Source organism: Gambusia affinis, linkage group LG08 (assembly GCF_019740435.1).
Source record: "Gambusia affinis linkage group LG08, SWU_Gaff_1.0, whole genome shotgun sequence".
In the NCBI taxonomy this organism is placed as follows: Eukaryota; Metazoa; Chordata; class Actinopteri; order Cyprinodontiformes; family Poeciliidae; genus Gambusia; species Gambusia affinis.
Genome location: NC_057875.1, coordinates 17,022,379 through 17,045,184, shown reverse-complemented (window position 1 = coordinate 17,045,184; position 22,806 = coordinate 17,022,379). Strand labels below are relative to the sequence as shown.

General features: G+C 37.5%; 1 protein-coding gene across 2 annotated transcripts in view; it reads left to right on the top strand.

Annotated features, from left to right (window-relative positions):
- The window catches only part of necab2 (N-terminal EF-hand calcium binding protein 2), a 103,405-nt gene that overhangs the window by 54,115 nt on the left and 26,484 nt on the right, over nt 1-22,806 (top strand). The window contains exons 8-9 of one of the 2 annotated variants that reach the window (XM_044123611.1): nt 7,949-8,028; nt 14,295-14,351. In XM_044123611.1, coding sequence (XP_043979546.1) covers nt 7,949-8,028; nt 14,295-14,351 — 137 coding nt within the window. The remainder of the gene's footprint in view (nt 1-7,948; nt 8,029-14,294; nt 14,352-22,806) is intronic. The other variant, XM_044123612.1, reaches the window with a different exon arrangement.

The window sequence follows — 22,806 nt, the reverse complement described above, 5'->3', positions numbered from 1 at the left end:
GAAATAATAGGTTGTGAGGCCAATGGGAAGGTGAAGGAACGGTGCAAGTGATGTGCACTTCTTCATACCCAGTTTAATGCATCAACATTAAACCTAATTTAATCTGTTTTTACTACTACTGGTGTATAACAATCTCTATTTGAAATAAACAAATAACTCTTGACCTGGTGGCCCGCCAGGACTTATTTTAATGGGTGGGGTCTTTTTTTTTTTTTTAGTGTCTCTGCTTTATTAAGTCATTTTTTTCTTTCAGTGTGTGACTGACAGATCGTGTTAATACATCTCTCTCCATCTGTATCTTCACATTCTGATTCTACACCAGCTTGTTGTTGACACCAGTGCATGTGCTCACCTTGACACTCTGTGCCCCTTTGAGCAAATTACTCGTTGGGGAAAATGACACTTCAAAGGTCATTGAGATATGGCAACACTTTATCACCAAACAAGCTTGACAGGAGACAAGTGGAAGAAAATAACATCCAGCTGATTAGTGGCTCACATGAGAAGGAACGCCCTCAAATGTCGATGAGAGAGATTTAGTTTTTTTTGCATTTACCATGAAGGTGAAAAGTGTTGTCTCAGGGTCAGTGTGTTGTTTTGGTGAACTGCTTATAGATGCACAGCCTAAGAAATAATTGATCAATGATCAAATGCAGCACTGTTTACTGTTGTACATATGGATTGTTAGTCCGAGTGTAGTATTTCTCTTCAGAAATGGGAATGCAGATGAATCAGGTCTGTGACAAAGTCTACCATTGCAGAATATTTTACCTCTAAATATATCCAGATCCTTTTCTCACAGCGACGGGTCATTACCTTGATGTGCCATGGACCTGCAAACACTAAGCTTCACTGCTTTCGGCTGAGTCAAAGCAAACAGTAAAAATGAGCACCCTGTTTTTTTAGAGCTAAAGTTTAAAGCTCTGATTTAATGAGTTCTGTTAAATCTTTTGTAACTCTTTTCCCACTGTGATCATGTGTCAGCAGTTTCCTTTCTTCCTTCCTGCCTTCCTTCCTTGTGAAAAAGGGAATTGGCTTTGAAATGAAAAGTTAGCTGCTCCAATTTTGATATTAGTTGTGAAAACCCAGCTGAACAAGATTAACTTCTTTCTTCCCTCCTGGTTGAGGCATTGACTGGAAGCAGCTACTATTACTGCTCACTGTTTTCCTGGTGATTTGGAAAATTTTCAAACGTGTATTGTAAAGTCAAAGTAAGGTGTGAATTTGTGTGGCATCCTCTGGTTGTGAAGACATCAGTTTTATGTCTGGACTTTGACTGGGCCATTTTTTTACACCCCTCTAATGGATTTGAATTGACCTCCTTTCTTCTGCCCATAAATTCTTAACAACATTCCTGTGAAAGAAAATTATCCCCACATCATTATACTGCTACCACCATGTTTTAGTATGTGGGTGGTGAGGATGATGATTAGTGTTTTCCTGCACACATAGTATTCTGCATGTAAGCCCAAAAGTCAAACTATAATATAATATTATCAGTCACACAGTCCTCCAAATATTGGCTGTGTTGCTAACCCAGAGTTAGTTAGGATTAGCTCCTTCACTGATTGTGGGATTAATTCTCACTCAGCTTTGTCCATTTAGGGAGACAGCTGAGTCTTGGTAGAGTTTCAGCTCTGCTATACACTTTCTAATTTCAGATGATACATTAAACGGTGGCCTGTGCATTGTTCAAAGTTGTAATGTTTGTTTTTATGTTTGTTTTCACAATTATGCATTCCAAGCATGTAGACTCAATGTACCAATCAGGTGACTTTTGGTTGAGCTGGATTATATTTAGGTAGTCATATTGAGGTTTTGGTTGTAACATCACAAAATACAAGAGTTTTAGATGCAAGACTACTTTGTCAAGAAATTCCATTAGTTTTGGATCTGACCTGCAGTTTCGTCCCAGTCGGATATTTCTGAAACAGAATATGATCTGTTAGTTAGTCTTTGCAGTCTGTCTGTTTCTGTGATTGAGCTTAATTAATAATTAAACTTCATTTTAAGAAAAGTCACTTTTTTTTGTTTATAAGTCCCTCCTTATAGAAATATTGCTCTCTCCAGTTTAAAACATATAATCAGATATCTTAAAATAATCTGAGTCAGAGACGATAAATAACACTTGACAGTGACAAAATAATGGTTATTGCATCTCTTCTAATATCACAGTCTTACAAATGCAGTAAAAATAAACACAGCTAATCAAATATATTTATGTAGAAGGCATAAAAACAAACCTAGCGGCTCTCAAACCAATTTATTCAATAAAATATATTTATTTATTTAGTGTCCCTAAGATTCTCCTGATGAAAAAGCTTTTTCAATAACAGAAGAGAATCGCAGATAATGAAGAGAGGCTGAACTAAAAGTGAACACCTTCTCCCTGTTTGCCTTTCTTCATCTCAGCTTCTCTTTAATGGAAAGTAGAAACTCAAATCTGTATTTTTATTTTTTTCCCCCTCCAGGAGATATTTTGTGGGCTCTAGTGTCCCTTATATGACAGTAGGCTGACAGGAGGGGGGAGAGAGAGGGGGGAAGACATGCGGCAGCCGGGAATCGAACCCGCGACGGCCGCATCGAGGACTGAGGGCTTCCAAGTGTGGGTCGCGCTGCCCCCTACGCCACCACAGCACGCCCCTCAAATCTGTATTTAAATGTCATCTAAAATTCTCTACTCTCATCTGACTGAAGGGCAAATTAAAAAGAGTTTCTGAAGCATTTTCAAAAACACTTTGACACTGAAGTGGGGCTTTTGTGTCAGGAATCTGTTTTCTCATTAAATTAGAAGCACCATGTGCTGATCATAAATTTGCATCAAACACACCTAATGAGGGTGTTAGGAATTTTTTTCTAATGATGACGATCTAAATTATTTTTCTATTTCTGCTTTCTGGCATCAGGGCTGTAGAAAATACATTTTTGCCAGATGTACAGGTTTAATTTTAACGTAATGTCGGTATGTTTTCCCTGTTTCTTGAGTATTATTGGTATATAAAATAAATACATTTTAATCTTTCAGGTCAAACTTTCTGGAGATTAAACTCTCATCTGTCAGGGGAGCTTACTCTAAAAAAAAATTAGGTTTAATCAAGCTGTAGAAAATTCTTTAACAAGCCATGTTTATGTAATTCCTCAACTTGATTGGTTTCCTTTGAAGTCACATGGGAAACACAACCGGCTCTTAACAGCAGAGCAGCTCCATGTCTTCTCTAGAATCATATTTGGGGTGGTGTCACTTTTGTCAAATATTTTTCTAGAATTATTGATTACTGAATTCACTTGTTTTATAATGGTGGGGATTTTGTAACCAAATTAAGCATAGATTATGCTACGTCTACCCCCAAGAAGACTGAACGCTGGAAGTAAATGAACGAAAACAAACTATCAGTGTGCCACATATTAAAAGAGTAGGCTCACTTGAGTAAATGGACTTTGAAGCTTTATTTTTGTTTTTTGTTTTTTATCCTCCAGGTAATTATTTTTTTTCAGTTATAATGTATAATACACGTCACATTACAGGTGGAATATACTCTGGATTGTCATATGCGCTCTACACAAATGACTGCACCACAGCAGACCCGTCTGTGAAACTCCTGAATTTTGCAGATGAAACGACTGCTGGTCTGATCCAGGACAATGACGCTGCATGCAGCGTCATTGTCACCACACTGACACACGGCTGGTGTGTCAGTGTGGTCAGAGCCACCTGGAGCTTAACCCGCTCAAGGCTGCAGAGATAATGGTGGCCTTTCAGAAAATGCATCCCAATCTGGCTCTATTTTCCATCCTCAACCAGACTTTGTGAACTGTGGATCACGCCCAGCTGCTAAGAACCAGCCTGTCTCTGGACCTGAGATGGTTCTCACTCATCCACACTGTTTGGGAGAGATCCAGCAGAGTCTAATGCCTATGGCTACTCAAAAAGTACAATCTACATCTTGTATTGTCCATGACTGTGAAGTTTGGTTCAAACTTTTACCTTCAGGCTGGTATTAGCAAAATCAAAGTCAAATTGTTTGTCTGTGAACACCATCTTGGCTCATAAAGGTGATTCTGATTTTGATTCTGAAAAAGGTTTTGTGGCACAACTGTTAAAGTTTGAGAAACCTCTTTCCTATGTGCAGACATAGGAAACTGACTATCTTGGTAATTGTGGTATCTGCCTTCAAAGAAAAAACAAAACAATGACCCACAGCTATAATGAAAAAGAAAATTTGATTTATTTTCAGGTTTCTGCCTTCAATTTAGCCAATGTTCCAAGAGGCACAAAGCAAAACTTTGCCCACAGTAAAAAGTGTTCAAAGTAGCATGATATTATCATAATGTGGTGTTTTCCCCAACGTAGCCCTCGCAGATTATAAAAGAGAAACATGTGGGCATCTGTGATTCACACATCCAGCACACTTTTCAGTCACAGGAAATTAATTTTTAATTTTCTGCATGATAAATGGCAGTCGGATAGAATATGAACAAATTATGCTTTAAATTGAAAGGATTCCTGCCTTGTATTCAGGCATTGTTGCATCTCTGAGCAGCAATAATGCCTAATTTCCTAACACATTACCTGCTATTCACCAGCAGAACGGCTGGACAACATCAGCAACGTTTGAAAGCTGAAGAGCTGCTTGATTGTTGCTCTTTTCTGTCTAAGCTCCAGCAATGAACTCAGGTTATTGCTCTCCTTTCATATTCTGATGAAGAGATTTAATGTCACTGAAACATGTTGCTAAGGGCTTCTGCTGTGAAACATAATTTGTAAAATCGAGCTCATAAATACTTCTAATATTTAATTTTAATTTTCCAAAATGGAATTTTTAGTCATTCCATTTCCTGGTTTTAGAGATTACATTTAAAGTATTCTAACCTTTAGCTGTCCGTTTATAATGCTCTGTTTTTTTCCCCCCAACTCTTCTGAACGGACAGGTGTGTGTTTGTCAGGGAAGGTTGACTAATTGCTCCCAAATCCCGTCTCCCTAAATATACTGCTTCCATACTGCAGCGCACAAAAATGAAGCTGCCTTGAAGGGTTCTTTTATTATCTCTTTTCAAGCTGCAGTGGCACATATAGTGCACATTTTCTATTTTATTTTTTCCTTTCTTTTACAGTTGTTCGTGAAGCATCCACTCTTCAGTTAAGAGATATGGGGGGGAAAAAAGCAGCGGGTAAGAGAGAAGCGGCATGAAAAACAGAACAAAGAAATGAGAATTATGTAAGAATATGCAAGATAAGAATATCCACTTTTAAGCTGAGGAGCTGTATTGTGTGCCATACCTCAAAGCATCCCCATTCTGAGTGAAGCATTCACTGAAGTTAAAAGTTTTACCTGTGAATGTCTTGAGGTTTCCTTTTGAGCTGGACCTTTTAATGCACTCGGGTTTGCATGTTTATAAAGAAACAATGTTTCCTTTATAGCACTTTGCAAAAATTACTCACAGTCCTACTCAAGGTTACAAGTTCTGACACTTTACAGCCACACCAGCCATAGCGAATCATTCTTTAATCCGTCAAGGAAATGGAGTGACTGTTGCAAACCTACCAAGGCATCGTTTCTTTAACTAAACCTAGACGCTGGGCAGGGGAAGATGATCAATCTGGAGGAGCTGTAGAGATCGAGGGTCCAGGTGGAGTTAATTTCACATTTACATGCACACTCCACAAATAGTCCTTTATGTCAAGATAAAGAAAGCCACCCCATTTAAAGTTTGCAACAAACAAGACGACAAACATGTTGATTATGGTCAGATGAGGCCGAAGTAGAACTATTTAACCAACATGCAAAATGCCATTAGTAGATGAAAAAACCCCGCTGTGTAACATTGTGGTAGTAGCAGTATATTAGGGGTGATTTTCTTCTACTGGGTCTTAGAAAGCTGATTAGAGTTGACGGGAAGATGGATGCAGCTACATTTCAGTTGATTCTGGAGGGATTCTTAGTTTTAGACTGAAAAAGGTTGGACAGCAACCCGACATACAGCAACAGCTGCTGTTGAATGGTTTAAATCAAAGCATTTGCCTGCTTTTGAAAGGCTCAACAAGCTGACCTGAAACCAATTTGCTGTTTGTAACAGGACATAAAAGCTGATTCTCACTAAGATCATCTGTACAGTGCTTGAATACAAGAGAGAATCATCAGCATCTAAAAACCTTAAATGGAAAATAGAACAAACAAAATCTGGAAGTTAAGTGCTGCAGAATAAAATTAATAAAACCACTTTTATGTGAAGGACTGAGCACTTGTGGCATAAAGCACAGAAAGGTGTCTTTAAAGTCTAGTCTAACATACAATTTAATAAAATCAGTAGATATATCTGTTTTTTTATGCTAAACTATCTGCAGGTTCTTTTGGGTTCTTTCTGCAGCCAGCAGGAGCCTCAGAGGAAGTACAGATGTTGGCTTACAAGAATAGAAAGTCAGAGAGGAACAAAAGAAGTGCATGAATATTTACTAGAAATCCTACCTCTTTCTTTGACTACATCACATGTGAATTTATCAGTCATGGGTCTGACTTTACTTCAAGTTACAAGTTGGGTATTTCTTTTTAAAATACCCCAGATTAAGAAAATGGTCTCGTGTGGACGTGTTTTCACTGAAGTTTGAGACTTTTCTCTAAAATGGAGCAGCATCTGAAATGAGAGCCGATTTTCTATGAATTTTGCTGTATTTAAATAAAGGCTCTGTGCACAGAAAATAATAGAAAATGATATGTAAATTAATTATTCATAAGACCTGAAACATCAGTTCTTCTTAATTGATGCAGTTGGAGATGGAAAGGAACTTTTGTAAAAGATGAGCAACTGAAGTTTTATTTTTAAGCAAAGCAACAGACTGACTAACCAACATATGAACTTATAAGAATGCTGCACCTAAAGTTAAATTAAGACAATGTATAATAACTCAGATTTGGTTTAATTGAAGAGAAAATCAATAAATACTCCTGTGCCTTTTAAGGAGCTTTTGAATGTGAAGGCTGTGATTCTTCTTATACTTCTTTAAATGATCCACCCACTTATTCCTTTAACTCTGCAAAATGACCACTGGGTTTTTATCTGCAGCTGTCTGTCGTGTAACAGACCGTGGTTCAGCTGAAGAGTGTGTTCCTTCTGCATGCGTGTGTTTAGGATGTCAGGAGGAAGCTCCTAATTGACTGGCTGTTAAAGCTTTTAATGAAGAGTGGGCAGCCCAAGCTCCAATTTGCTGTACAATGACCATCAGGGAATGAAAACAGGCTTGCAGTTGAGAAAGTGGGAAAAGAGAGGAAAAGTAAAATTAGTCTCTGAGAGGAAAGGGAAGCAGCACAAGCTAGTTGGAGAGGTGGTGTTCTGAAATTGGGGCAAAAAGAAAATACAATAATGTTTTCGTAATTTCTTCAAAACACCATCCCAAACATCAAAATATTCTCCATAACATATTTGGTTAGGAGTTTGTGAAAACCTACGGAGGTGGGTTAGGCTGGTTCAGATGATTTAAACCAGCCTTTTTGTGTCTGGACCTTTGAGTTGATCATGAGTCGTAACAAAAGGATGATCTGAAGGAAGGTATTCTTGTTTCATAACTACGCGGTTATATCTCGTATTATCATCACACCTTAGAAAAACAACAGTTGAAAAAGCTGGTCAGAACATGAAATGAGTTTATTTAAACTTCTGACCTCAACTGTATCACTATTCCTAGCACCTCCACTGTATCACTTAAATCGTTTATATTGTAGGATGTTATGGCTAAAAAAAAGAGTATAAATTAACATATTGATGGATTAGATGTTTATTCACTGGAGGAGAGGACATTAATATTGCAGCAGCAAGTGACTGCATTTATTTGAATTAATCTGATGCAGCAACATTAGATCTGATCACAAACTAGAACCATGTTTTGTGAGTTAATGTGTTTTGTATTCCAATGGTTTTTGATGTTTTTTTTTCTTGTATCTTGTGTTTGTTGTAGGAGCTGTAGAGGTGAGAAAAGAAGGTCTGGAGGCTCAGATCAATCGCCTGGCGGAGCTGATTGGACGTCTCGAGAATAAGGTAACAAAATACAACTATTACAAATTGGTTTGTCTTCTAGATTAATGGCAACTATTTAGATTGATGCTCCGGATGAATTTGCAGAACCCCCCCAGTCCTAAATTGATAAAGCATTATTTATTTTCAAATATGTCTGTAAACTTAAGGTTCTAGTGATTTTTTTATTTTACTTTGCCTCAAGTAAAAGCCAGTTTTAAAAAGGACACTTATTCATTCTAGAGAATATGTTGAACTTTGTCCTCAAATCAAACTAGATTCTTTTGGATTCGCAGTCATGGCTGTTATGTTCTGCTGATCTTGGTGCAGCACTGCATGCACTATGTATTGAGAGCTATGAATTATTTTATGGGGTTTCAAGACTCACCAAATCTACCAAATGTGTGTGAACTCATGTAGGTATTTCAAGTGTTGATCCGTCTATGTTTAATTTGTGACACTGAATAATCATCTTCCAGACAAAATCTAGACTGAAGATGAACCAATGCTGTGTTTGTTGTTTTATTTCTTTATCTGTGTTTTCAATAAAAGTTTTTTTTCTTTCTTAGAGATGAGATCTAGAGAGTTTCTCGACCACAGATTCAAACTTCTAGTGAAATTATAATTGAGCCACATTATTATGTTTCACTTTTGACATTTTGATGGAAAATACACAGATCGTCACCAAATTGTTGAAAGAACCTGTTCTGTTGGGTTGTTGTCTGTGTTCTTCAGCAAAACTAGGAGCAGAAATTGTGAGAAGCCACGGCCTATATAGTTGTAGCAAAACACATTTCTTCTGCAGCTGGTTGGACTCTTGCTAGCTTTTTGTTCCCTAGACAAAGTATTTTCTATGTGACCAAAACTATAGGAAATTAAGTTTCTGTTGCTTAATATGCCAAAAATTATTTATTTGCTTTTTATCTTGTTGAAATATCTCAACTTACTGGTGACTGGGATAAAATTGGCTTCGTCCATCCCTCTAATTTTACCTTGACAAAGGTCAAATGCACCACTTCAACATGTTGACCTAATTGTTCTCTACAGGACTCTTAACTGGATCATTGTCAGACAAGACCTCAGCAAACATGAGGGTTTTTTTTAAATACTCTGTCTCAACCAGAGAGCCTTTCAGTCTGTCCTTGATGACTTTCTTGGGCCGAATTGAAGGGGGTTCTTTGCTGTGCGTGTTGTCCAAAGGTTTTCGTCTCTCTGGGACTTCAGATGCACTTAAGCTCACTTAAGCTTTGACTTTTTTGGCAATGTGATTTTGTGTATTCCTGAGGAGGAAAATGAGAAATCTATAGCCGTATTTCTGGAGTTTGCTGGACCATTGTTGATTTTATTAAAACGTCTTCCCCAACAGAGTCTTTAATTACATGGTTCTTTATGATGCAACTGTTTTTTCAGTTGCAATCTAATTAGCTGCAGCTTGCTGCATGCCAGGTCATTTTGTGATAAATGCTGCATGCTTTTCTTTGGAGGTGCTGTTTGCAAACAGAAGAAAACAGAGATTTTAAGTGCATCAACCTCACTTTAATAGCATTCTAATTTATGTATAATAAATAAATCAGTACAATTTGACTGATATGAATTTTTAGAACAGAACTTTCACAGCTTAAGCTGCAAATATAGACATGTTTTTTTATTATTATTATTATTTAAATTAAGCTAACAAGGCCGTTTTCAATGAATTAATTTCCGTCTAATCAATTCACAAAGTTGGCAAAATAACCTATCAGCAAAAGAAGTTTTGGCCATGCCTGTACAGCTGTCGCAATCCATTTGTCAAGTCGAACTTATTTGTGTGCATAAAACATTTCTCATGCCCATATGGCAATCTGGCCTCAAGCCTTTGCCTTGAGCTGAAAAGATTTAGAAGCATTTCTGCTGACCATGTGAATGTTTGTCTTTTTGCTGCTATTATGAGAGCCTGGGTGTCATACTAATTATTTTCAATAATAAATTCAGGAGTGTGCATACATTTAATGTTGTTACAGACCAGCAATACCTTCAGGAGCTTAAATCTACTTATTGTTATGCATGTTTATTTAGTGTTTCAGGCATGTCTGTGCAATTCTGAGCCTTCAATCAGACAGAGGAGGCATTAGAAATGATGCCCTTTCCTGTTTGAATGGTGCCTTGTAGGAGCCCCTCCTTCTGCTATCAAAAATGCAGAAAATCATATAGATTATGAAGCAGTCCTATACAAATCATGTCTCCAACTACCCACATGACTCATTTCAAAAACTGTGAGTGATTAAAAATGTACCCAAATGCTTTAAAGAATATGTGGCGACTGCAAGTATCACTCCAATAAATAGCTTTACATGAGGCTCGTCAGACACATGATTTAACTCAGATATTTTGCTTTAATTTTGTAAAGATGTTGTTTTTCAACAGATAATTAAGAACTACAATTATTAAGATTACTAACACCTGTTCTATATGGTAAAATTCATATTTTCACAAATGTGTTTTAATGTTTCAGTTTTTCCACATTTTTACCTAAAGGTTTTGTTGCAATTTGTATGTTGTTTTTTGTCAAAATTGCTTTCATTGGTGACTCGGTTCGCATAATACATGAAATAACCGTGTCCAGTGCAGCAATTTTCTCTTTTGTTTTGATGTTCTGTTTGATATGTTACTGTTAAATGGCTTGTTTTGTTGTAAATACAGCCTTTTTTACTTATTCGTCTTAGGGTGGCAGTGTGATGTCGATGGAGACCAGATGCTGTGATGAAGCTAAACATAAAGAAATATTTCACTAATAAAGAAAAGACAATAGCTGGGTGAACAATAGGAACTTTATTTTTGTTTTAAATATGTCCTTGTTTCTGTCGAATGCAGGCTGAAGATCATCAAATCCCAGGGCAGATGTATTTGCATTATGATAGACAACTATGTCATCAGCATAAAGATGAAGAGATGTGTTAGTAACATCTTTAACTACATTATACATTAGCACTCCACAATATTAACAAAACATGACACTTCATTGTTGTTACTGCACATTGTGGCGTCTGTCTTGATTGTAATAGGATGCAGTGGACGCCACACATCAGTGCAAACCTTTCGTTCCAATGAAATGCAGAACTTCAGAGCAAGGCTGTGTTGCTTTGAGCTGAATGTTGCTCAGAGCTCCATCCGTCTTACCTAAGTTTAAATAAGCTTCATTTGGGCACAGCTGTCTGTGGCGTCACCTCAAATCAAAGTGAATCTGATTCAAGGTGAAGCTGTACGGGAAGCTACTGGAGTCTCAGTAACTTTATAATAACGCCTTACAACAAAACAATCCCATATTATATACGTTCAGAAAATGAATCACTTTAAGAAAATTTAAAGACCCATTTTTACCCACTGGCCTTTGTTTAAAATGTATCCGTTCTGTCTGTTGAGTTCCTTTGTTTTCGACGTAAAATTATTTTGCACACATTTGTAATTTCGTCTTGTGTGCTTGTAAAGCACTTTAGTCCAGCTCGTTATAAAGTACTCCACTGTAATGTTAATAGTTCAGTCCATCCAACAACATTGTTTCATGAACTGTAAGATTAATTGTTTACATCCATATTTCACTTCTAGAGGGGTTTGTGTCTAATCATAACATTTCTGCTGCTCATTCAGAGTAAATTAAGTAAAAGTTATTTCAGCTCTAATGAGACTAAACTCTAATGTTGCATATTTCTTTTAAACACTTCAACGCCTTATTAAACTCAGGCGCTTGACAAGCTTCTGCGCTTTGAGTTTTATTTGTAAAAAGATTATCAAAACAAAATTTGAGCACCCAGGCTGTATGCAGAAGAAAGCAGATCAGGATGAGGAGAGAGAAGGTGTGGAGATGGTAAATGAGTGGGCGAATAAATTGGGATTTTTTTTTTTATTAAGAGGGAAGGATAAAGGGAGGAGGAGTTCCAAAAAAAGAAATGTAGTTAACTATTTCCCTTCATCTTTTTCCTGAGACACATCCACAATTCAAGACACAACCTCATCTTCCTCATTGTCCAGCCTTACATCCTTCATCCCCTTCTCTTTTTTCTGTACTGAGCCTTTTAAGCCTAATGGATCCTTAGCTCACTCGGCTCGCTTCGCAAAAGGAAGCAGCTACGACAGAAAGAGCAAAGAATAACAAAACACATTATGCTGCCCAGGGGGAGCATGAGGACGAAGATCTGGAAGAGGAAGAGAACATGTTTTTTCATTCCCTTGTTAGAATAAGCCTTCAGCCTGAAGCCCAACTGTGATTTCATACAACAAATGACTCAGGTTTAAATAAAACAATCTCCCACAGTCCAGTGACCTCAATTTTGGCAGCAATGATTGAAACACCTTTAAAGAGATGTTCTTTAATCACTTGTGGCCCCCAAGGCTCCGGAGAGCCCATTACTCCTACCTGGTTGTTTGAAGTGACTGTGGCTTGAAGAAAAAATATTTTTTACATTTGATTAAACTCAGTGAGGGTCTGTTTTTATTTTATATTCTTTTTTTTAAAAAAACACACACACATAACAAGAGAAACTATTTTATTCGTGCTTCAGTCACTTCTGCTTTACTCTCTCAAAATGAAGTAAAGACATTAGTGAGCATTAAATGCAAACGTTTGCCTCAAAATTGATCCACGAGCACAATTCAAAGTAACTGATAAATATTTAAGTCACATAAAATTAATTCAAATTATAATGGAAATATTGTATTTAAAGGAGATAAATGTAATTGAAATGTTGACACTGTTTCATTGTCAACAGCAGTAGAAATTATACAAGCATATCAGTTTTTCTCCAAACCTTCATTGTTTGACACTGTGCTTTACAATAATAAGAGATCCGAGACAAAACACACATCTGCTGGATTATATTTGCAGAGAGAAAAGTACTGTAGAAAGGATATGAGAGTAAAGTAAGGTTTCACAAAGGCATCATAAAAGTGTTTTTGTCCTGCTGTTCATGCAACAGCTCGGATCTTCGTATTGACACTATGCAGGTGTCTGGAAGAGGAAATGATAATATCACACTGTGTCAGACTGAATCACAAATTGTTTACCGAATGAATAATCATCCAGCCACACACTGAGTGATGTTGGATCTGGCAGGATGAAAATAGTGCCCTGCATTGGCACTGCTGCTCTGATAACACGCTGGAAATCCTGTTGCCTGCTAAAAAGGTAAATTCATGCTGCCTCTGTTGCTGGGTGTCGCTCTTAGATTCTCCTTCTGTCTTTCATGTTCTTGGTTTGCAAACTACTATTATTTATTGCTCTCCAGGGGGCGCAAACAGGAAAATGTTGTTGTTTTTTTTTTTTGTAGGAGCACCAGAGCCTTGGTTTTACTGGGGTTTAGTGAAGCATGTATGAAAGGATACAGTAGGCTGAACACTGAGAAGCAATTTATTTTCAATAAAAGAAAAAGCTATGTGCTTGGATGCTTCCCTGATAAGTTCCCAATAAAGAAAGATCAACTTTGTGCAATGAGAAAAATCAATCTGTAAGAAAGTGAAACATCTAGAATAGACACAAGAGGATGCTTAAATTAGACAGGAATGATGCTGGTTGACTCCTTGTTGTGTGGGTCGTCTAATGCACCCATTGGTTCAAACACTGAGTCACTGTGGGATCTGTGCTCCCCACTGGACAGTTTTAGCTATTTCCAATGTTCCTCACATGCAACATATTCTGTTTAAAGGTGAGACTAATCTTTTAGGTGCTGAACAACCACCAGCACAAAGCGGTTTCTATTTCAGTCCAGCTGTGACCGTGCTGTCACATTAAGCCTGACCTCATAATCTCTGTGTGTGTAGGCGTGGGTGCACGTGTGTGTCTGTGTTTTGAGCACCAGACCCCATTTCTTTACCTTTACCTCCTGTGTTGGGTAAAAATCAGTCACCCTTTGAGGAGCACTGCACAAACTATGCTTTTCATCCGTCACCTCAGTAATGGCAACCTTACTGTTGCTGGCTCAGACTGGTTTATGTAACTTTTGAGTCACTGAGTGTCAAAGCGGAGGAGAATCATGGAGATTTTTTTTTGTCATCTTTGCACACAGTCATTGTGCTGTTAGACCACCTGGCTCTGCTGTTGTATCAATCGTTACTACGATAGTTTTATTCAGGCCTTAGATCATTTCATTTCTCCACCTTTCTTGGAAAAAAAAAATCTAAAAACATTGTCCCCCTCTGTCTGCTTCTGCTCTCATCCTGTGCATCGACACCTCTTGTTGTGCTTTTAGCTGCTGCTGTTGTAGTTGCCCCTGTTGATTGACGTGTTGCTGCTCTTGTTGTTGTTGTGTTTCTGCTTTCAGACAGTCTCGTTTGATCTGCACCAGAGGCTAACAGATACAGATGGCACCCCGAGCGCAGTAAGTAAGCCAAACATTGAATGAATACATCCTGCACTGCACGCAGCCTCAGGTCCAGCATCGCTGGCTGCCGCCTGTAGGGTGCTCAGTTAATGGCGATCTCAGTGAGTGCGTCATGGATAGGCTCTCCTTTATTTCCATGGAAACATATGGGGCCTTAATTTGATTTCTTGGCTTTAGTAATTTATAAAAATCAAGTAAGTAAGTCTCTTATCTTCTTAAATAAAAGAAGACATAACCACCATAGGCTGTTTTGAGAGCCGAGGACTGAGTGTCTATGTACACCACACTTTCAATGCAATGCAATGTTTAAACACCATAAAGAGGTCCTCTTCTTCTACTATATGCCAGTGTCACATAATATTACAGAATAATACATTCAAGTTTGAGGTTCTATTGCAAAACTATGAAAATGTTTGAGTTATAAATACTGTTGTTGTACTGCATCAGTTTAAAATGTATTGTTTTCAGCTGATTTGTGTATTAAAAAGCAATTAAAAATAGGAGAAAAGCAGAGACAGCACAGATGCATCTGACATCTGTGTTGAGCAAACATTCAAGGAGATTCGTTGCACATATTAAATACTTGCAAATGATCATGCTTATCTTTAAAAGACAAGCTCAGTGATCTTGCAAACACTGGTTAAAAAGCACTTTCTACAGAGCAACAGATGAATCACTGAGACACTTTCCTCAGTGAGTCGGAATAATTACGTTCTTAGAGGATCCACCAATAAAACCCAAAGGAGACAAATGTGAAGCTTTGTTCATTTTGTTTTGCCTTAGAAATGTCAAGCAGGAAACTGAGACTTTCACAAGCTATTCATTGGGTGTGCTGATTTAAAAACAAAGTTTGGTCATTTTATTGGCCGGCATCTTTAATGTCCGTCAATACCGACAACCGCTGTTTTTGGCTCTGACTGTTTAGAGTGCAATAATCAGTCACGCAGGCCTGTAATCTATAATCATCTTTATTAAACTGGGAGAAGATAATCACTGTTTTGTTGCATCATTACACAAACTAACAGCAAAGTGCCGTGGCTACACCAGACAGGGTGAAACTAGAACAGGTTGAAATAAACCAATTCCTCCTTTTATATTAGAAATCAATCATTAGTGGTTACACACAAACTGAATTGTGTTTCCTTGAAGAAAGCTCTAAAAAATAACAATAACTCGCAATGAAGACCTTTTTTTTAAATCATCCAACCTGTTTGTGGCTTTTTAACCAGGTGATTAAAAAAAGCCAGCTTTGTTTCAATGTTAAGTGTTCCAGATGTTCAAAGTGCAGATGTACTTGCATGCACAATGTCACTTACTGTAGAGTATCTGCATGATTTATGTGATCCTTGCAAAGACACTGCGATAATTTTAGTTTTTAGTTTGAACTTTGGTTTTTCAGGATTACTGAATTCATGAAGAGAAGTTTGTTCAGCTTGTAGAACACTTTATACTACCTTCTGGCTTTAGGGTGATGCTAATTTCATTTTCTCTGGATTTTTCTCAGTACAGATGCATAAATAGATTATGTGAAATGACAAATCTTTGCTGTACATATCAGAGTTTCGTTTCGTCTCTCCCTTTAGCTGTTCTTTTTTTTTTATTCTGTTGACATTTTTTGTTCCTGTTTGCATTTCTTGAATTTGTTTTGCATTACTGTAAAGTCATTTTGGTCTCCATGGATTTGGTTTGTATCTGTTTATGTTTTCACATGGAGTTTCCCATTTCCTGATGGTTTTATTTAGTTTTTTTCCAGAGTTTGTTCAAGGCTTGAGGCTGGCACTCTGCTTACTGTCTGTGTTGACCTGGAGTTTACATACTTTCTTATAGCATATTTTTAACCAAATGTCTCTTTTTCATTTGTTCCAAGTTTAAAAACGAGTTTTCATAGCACTTTTACCTACTATACTAATTATTTTTTAAATGTACAGAACTCATTATCGAATTCATGATGCACGTTACATGATTCTTGTTTCACTGTTCTGAAAATGATTAAGAGAGAAATGTGGTTCATTGGATAAAGCAGAAGGGGGGAAAAAGATCTTAGTTAAGATAAAGAAGCCAGCTAAAAACATTGATAACAAAAATATCTGTCCTCTTAAACTTCAAAATGCAGAAACTGTTAAAGCCTAAAGCCAAGCACAGCCAGTATCTTGTTTTGTAAAATTAGATCCACCATCCTGGAGCCTAACTGCAACACAAGGATGAACTTATTTGCACTTGCCACGAATAAGAATATTATATAAGCTAGACATATTTCTGAAGAGCATTTGGTCTGTATGTTTTATACATTCTCATTTCACATTCAATCTTAATAAAAAAAAAAACCACTTTTTTGTATTTTCCTTAATGGTCCAAAATGTTTCAGTTATATATTTTTCTTTATTCTCTTCAAGCACATGGTGTTTGCCTCTGGCCCCAGATCTTCTATCTGCAGGAGGCCATTGTGATAATCACATATTGCGCTTTTGCCCGCAGCAGTCCAGCCACTTATAGCTTCCCATTAGCCGCCGGGAAGCTGTGAGAGGTGGACTAAATTGCCTTGTTGTCATGGCCACAGACACAAAAACACTGTTTTTATTATTTGGCATATTTTCCCCTTCCATTATTACAGAGTGATTGTGGAGAGGAACATATGAGTAAAATGCGGGGAGAATAGAAGAGCAAAAGCCCCACTGGCCAGGATTCAAAGCAGGGATCCAACTGCTGATATATGCACCGAAACTTTTGACCTCCTATAGACTGTTGGAGGTGTGAGGAGCTGGTGTAGGTTGTGGTTTACCAATAAAATATCCTAATGAAGACAAATAAATTATTCTTTTAAGAAAATTTCTGCCAAATACACGAAAATGTATTTCCTTAAAAAGAAACCTTTAGTTCTCCTTTACACCAGGCCATGAGAACAGTCTTCACAGCGTTTTCTGAGAACATCAGGGAGGCAACATGCTCTCTGTTACATCTGATGTAACAGTTGCTCGACTTTTTTGAGCATGTGCTAAACTTCAGCGACAAAGTGATGATTCATTATCCTGTAGGCTACAGGAGCAGCCTGTATGCATGTGTCCCTCAGTGCACATCAATTCCTGTGTGTAGATCATAGTCCATGGTAAACTGGAGCTCCCACTTTCACAGTAGTGCACACATCTCCAAATTGACTGCACTGGTTGAACGAAAAGTTTTGTTTTTCAGGTTACAATTTAGAGGTATTCCCACAGTCAAAGATAGCTTCTGGGTTTTGACTTAGTTTATCTGATTACAGAGATCAGTTAAAGACTTTGTGTTTGTGATTCCAATCATCATTGACTTCAGTTTTACATTTTTAAGGGATCCAACTTCATTTAAATGGCTGTGGAGGTTGTGGAGATTAACAGGTCTTAATCTGGTGTGAAACCGTTCTTAAGTAACATTTACCCATACTGTCACTTTAGTTGTGACTTTCAGTTGACTTTAATGCTTCATTGCTCATTTTTCATGAAATCAGTGACCATGTTCTGCTTGTCCCTCCGGGAATTTATCACACCAAAGTTGAAACAATCTTTATGAATTAACCATATTCTTAAAAAAACATCACTTAGAGAACCGTTTTACTTCAGTGACCAAGGTTAAGTAATATCGCTTAAAGATCAGATTTATCTTCTGAAATGGTCATCTTTAATTTTTGTGTTGTGTGAAAAGCATCAGAATGCTTTTAAACTGTTCTAAAAATTGGCTTTGTTATCATAAAAAAATTTAAAGGATCAATATTGTGGTTCTTTTTGTCTTTTTCCTCTGCTTTACTGTTAATTAGTCAACATTTTTAGAGATGATCCCCTGTAAAGAAAGACTTGCGTACAAGCCGACGAACAAAGAGCTGAAACAGACTTGGGCAGATAACTCACTTGACATGCCTCCCATTTGATTCTCCCCTGTCCAATCAAAATCAGTTATAGATTTTTCATCGTGAGAGAGAGAGGTCTGTAAATAGAGACTCAACAAGCAGCTATGTCTTAGGTGCTTATTTATATGGCTGCTGCAAACACAGAAGCACTCAAGACTCCGAAACTGTAGTTTAGCTGGTAAAAACTGTAAAAACTGAACCACTGATTAGAAATGTTGCTCGTTCAGGTTTGACGATTGTGACCGGTCTGCAAGACATTATTTGCTTTCCAAACTTTACAAACGAATGTATTAAATGCAGCTTTCAGAAATAACCTATACCTTTTGCAACAGCATGAAAATGCCTCATCAACCAAATGAATTATGCTTCTACCTTTTAGCCTCTCTTTTTAGAGAAGACAGGCTTTACTGATTAAAGGCAAATGTTGGTTGCAGGCAGGTGCATCTGTTTGATTAACAAACTGTGGGCGGCTTGTGGAGCCAGGTAGTAATGGATGTGTTTATTTCTTCTGTCCAAGAGTTGTGGCATGTAACACAAAAGAAAAGCATTTTTAATTTTACTCTTCATTTCCTATCCTCTACCCTTCACCCCTTTCTCTCCAACACCGAGTGAATCATCATCTTTTCAGTGTTCAGATTTAATGTAACACCCATTTCTGCTTCTAACCATGGCTTTCTTTTAACAAGGTCATGGCCTATCTCACTTTTTGTGTGATTTTATTCTTCTTCCTTTGTCACACTGTCCTTCTGACCTTCCATTTTCCACCAGGAAAAAGTGTCAAGGCATTCATCCCCTCACCGCCTCCATAGAAACGAGGCGCTTTGAGTTGGATCAAGGAGCAAGGGATTATAATTACTGTAAATCCAACCGTAAACAGTGGATGCAAAGACACTGTTGAACTGCAACTGCAGAAATGGATTAACATTTCCATTTTATAGTGGACGCTGGTAAGCAGTGAGCTATCTGACAGGAGTGAAGTAGGTGGACTCAATCACACACACTGTCTCCTGTCCTTCTCCTAATCCCTCTAAGAAGCCCATCTGGGAAGGGAAGCAATAAAAGCAGGAGAAGCTGCAGTTGATTGAGAACAAAATAAGAAAGGAGAATATAAAGGGTTGAGTGAGATACTGGGCAGATTATAAAGCAATAAAAGAAAGATAATAGAAATGTTGCAAAGGATAGAGAGGTGGGTAAAACAAAATACCTTGATGGAAACACAAGGCTGGCTCTGTTTTGAGGAAATTTATATTTTCAATAGAGCTGGAAGGTTTTTATTTTCTTTTTAAAAATCCTAAATGCACAAATTCATCAAGGTGTCCCTCCCTGCCCCCATTTTCCTTTATTCATTCAGTATACTGTCTTTGCACAGCTGAAGACAAATGGTTTTCATTTGTGTAAACGAAAACCATAATTAACTGGAAGGCATTCAAAAAGCTACAACCTATTCCATGGATTCATTCCTTTCTAGTTTAAAAACCTGCTGGCCCTAAATTGTTGCTTTAAGTTTAGTTTGCATATGAATGCAAACATCCAGCTGCTCTGGATACGGTAGAGTTCCCATTGACCTCCAAAATTTCCTATCATGTCCTAAAAATACCTTTTTTTAAAGTTTCTAGTAGTTTTAAATGAAACTTATGTGGAATCCTGGATCATCGTCTGTGTGATCAACCAACTCAGTAGAAGCATAAAGGGCAAGTATTTGTCCATAATTCACAGCATGAACATCAAACAGTATATCAGCTGTATCACCTTGTGTGATAAAGTGAAATCTGAGTATGGCTTGTTTGGGTGGGCTGCCTGTAGAAAAAAACATCTTCTCTCTTAGATTAATATAGCAGGAGAAAGTTTCATCCTAATAAATCACAAAATGCCTGCATCAGCATGTTCACAAGTACACTCGTTTTAAGGTATAGATGACATGTCATTGTTCTTCTCTTCCGTGAGAAGAAAACCACCTCTAGAGTTGTTATTGCCAGGCGATGTGAAAACTATACCTAATTAAACACTGAGGTAAGAAACAAACTGTAGCAGCAGTGTGTAAAAACGCTATTGTCTGTTTTATCTGTTGAACATTTTCTCCTTTCAGCATGACAAGGCCAATATGACACTGTTTTTTTAGATCTTTTCTGTCAGTTTTATCTGTTTCCCTGGTTTCTTCATATGGAAAGATATCTTCGAAGGACACAAAGTAGTTTGTGCAAATTGTGAAATTGTCTAGGGTTTTTCCTTTCAATTTTTTTTCAGTTAATCACACCTTAAAGATCTGGGATTTTACACAAAATTAAAAGTGATCTGGTCTTTAGAAGATGATTCTGAAATGATCCAAATCAAACCTTATCAGGTTCTGTTGATTAAATATCAAGAAAGACACAAAATCCACCCCAACAAAATAAATATGTAAATAGAAAATCACTATGGAACAGCTTGAATTTGGCTAATAAACTCAAGCTGTCTTCCTTTTCTAATGCATGAAATGCAAGACAGTCCTCGTGTCCTGAGATGAAACAGTAGCTGCTCACAATCCCACGTGATTTGAAGAAAATTCTAACATTAGTGATTTCATAACTGACTAAATGCTTTCTTAGTACAGGTGCATTAGAAAACCCACCTATTTAGTAGAGTTCAAAATGAGAAATAAAAAAAAAAATCACTTACAATTCCTGTGAACAAAGCTTTTTAGCACTCTTGGTCAGAGTAATAGCTACTTCATTTACATTTCCTCTTTAAAATGGTCCATCTACGGGGTTTCACTAATCTTAATTTCAGTGCAGAATTAAAAGGTCTTGAAAGTGTTGCACACAGCTTTCTAATGCCAGCAGATGGGCTCCAGTGATGCAGTTGATTTAAGCTGCTCTCCGTAAGAGCACATCAATGGTAACTACATTTGTGTGAAAGGGGGCACGTCACGCTCATTTCTGCTTTCAAATCATTTTACTCTTAGCATCTTACCATCAGGTTCCACTTTTCCGTCCTCGTGAAGCAGCACATGATGGTTCAGTTATATTTAGACTGCCAAACTGAACTGAACAGACCCTCGACTTGTGAACAACTTACTGATTTGATTCCTGAAGCAGAGTTCTTCTTGAGAACCTTTAATAATCTAAGATATAAGATTAACTGTAAAGCTTTAGATAAAAAGAATCTGGTATTTTTACAGCTCAGAGGTGTGTTTCTCAAAAAATACTTTGGTATGTGCAGGAGTGTTTGGTCGATTCACTGACTGGACATTTCTCGGGTATCACGATTGGAAAAATTAGCCTGCATCTTTACCATTCAACCTCTTTGCTTGGCAAGTGATACCAGGTATTTGTGCTAATTTGCTACATCAACCATGATCCTGTAGATTAGGACCAAGCATCTCTACTACGATCTTATCTGAGATCTTGTTTCTTTTAAATGCAGCAGTGCAGGCCAAAGTCATCCTGCCTGTCTTTGTTGAATAGTGGATAGTTTTATCTTTAAAATAACCACTTATCATGCTAACTGAGGTGTATTAAGACCAGCATGAATCTCCTTTGATTTTCTTCCTTTTTTTGGTTGGTGTATCAGTGGCAATTTCTCAGCACAGTGCATTTCACAGTCTGACCTTTGGGTGAATTTGCTGGGATGTCCAGTCCTGGAATAATCTTAGTGTCCAATAGACCTGATAGATTTCATTTAGTTATGAGTGACTTATTCCTCTGCTGTCTTGGCTTAGGCCAAACACAACCGTTGAAAGATTTTTCACCCTACTGCTTCAACATGTGATGATATGAAATTGTTACTTTTACAAACACTTGAGCTCAGACTTAAATTATTTCAAACTTTGTAAAGACTAGATCATTTTTATTATGTCATTATGGGTAAAATCTGAAAATAAGAGGATGAGGATTCTTGTTACTGATTAATTGTACCAGTAAATGAGATTATTTCATCTACTGAATAGCACTTATGAAGGGGGAAAAAACAGGAAATGAAAGATATTCCACTACAAATCCCACTAAGAGACATCCTTGAATTTTTTAATTTTTTTTTTAATCAGAAATGAACTTTTGAACATAGGTGACAGTTCTTTCTACCTGTGGTAACCCTAAACAAACATGGCAGACTGTCATGTGTGACAGGTCTTTGGGTTACAGGGTTTTATGAGATCTTGATCTTCTTACTGTCTACAGCCTTGATGTATTAAAGATGGCACTTGTTCTCTAAATAGCCCCTATTCCCTGGTGGCTGTTTGGAGTCTTGGCACTGGAGACTTTCTCTGTAAATTCAATAACGGCCCCCACATGCATTAATCAATCACAGCCCACACTCCATCTCACCGTAAATCCCCTCTTCCCCCCTCTGTTCCCTCTCCCCTGCTTTTGGCTGTGCTGCAATACAATTTAGTCCACTCAGCCCGCAAATCTGACAGCTCCCTCACTGTATCTGTTGGTGTGTGTATGAGTGTGTATATGGCTGGTCCATTCCATCTTTCACCTCCATATATTCTGACGTAGCCTTTATTGCCTACCTTTCTCTATTAAACTGGCTTCATTGACTATTTTGTTGCAGGCTTTTATCAGACTGACTACTTAGCTGTCTGAAAGGCTGTGCTGT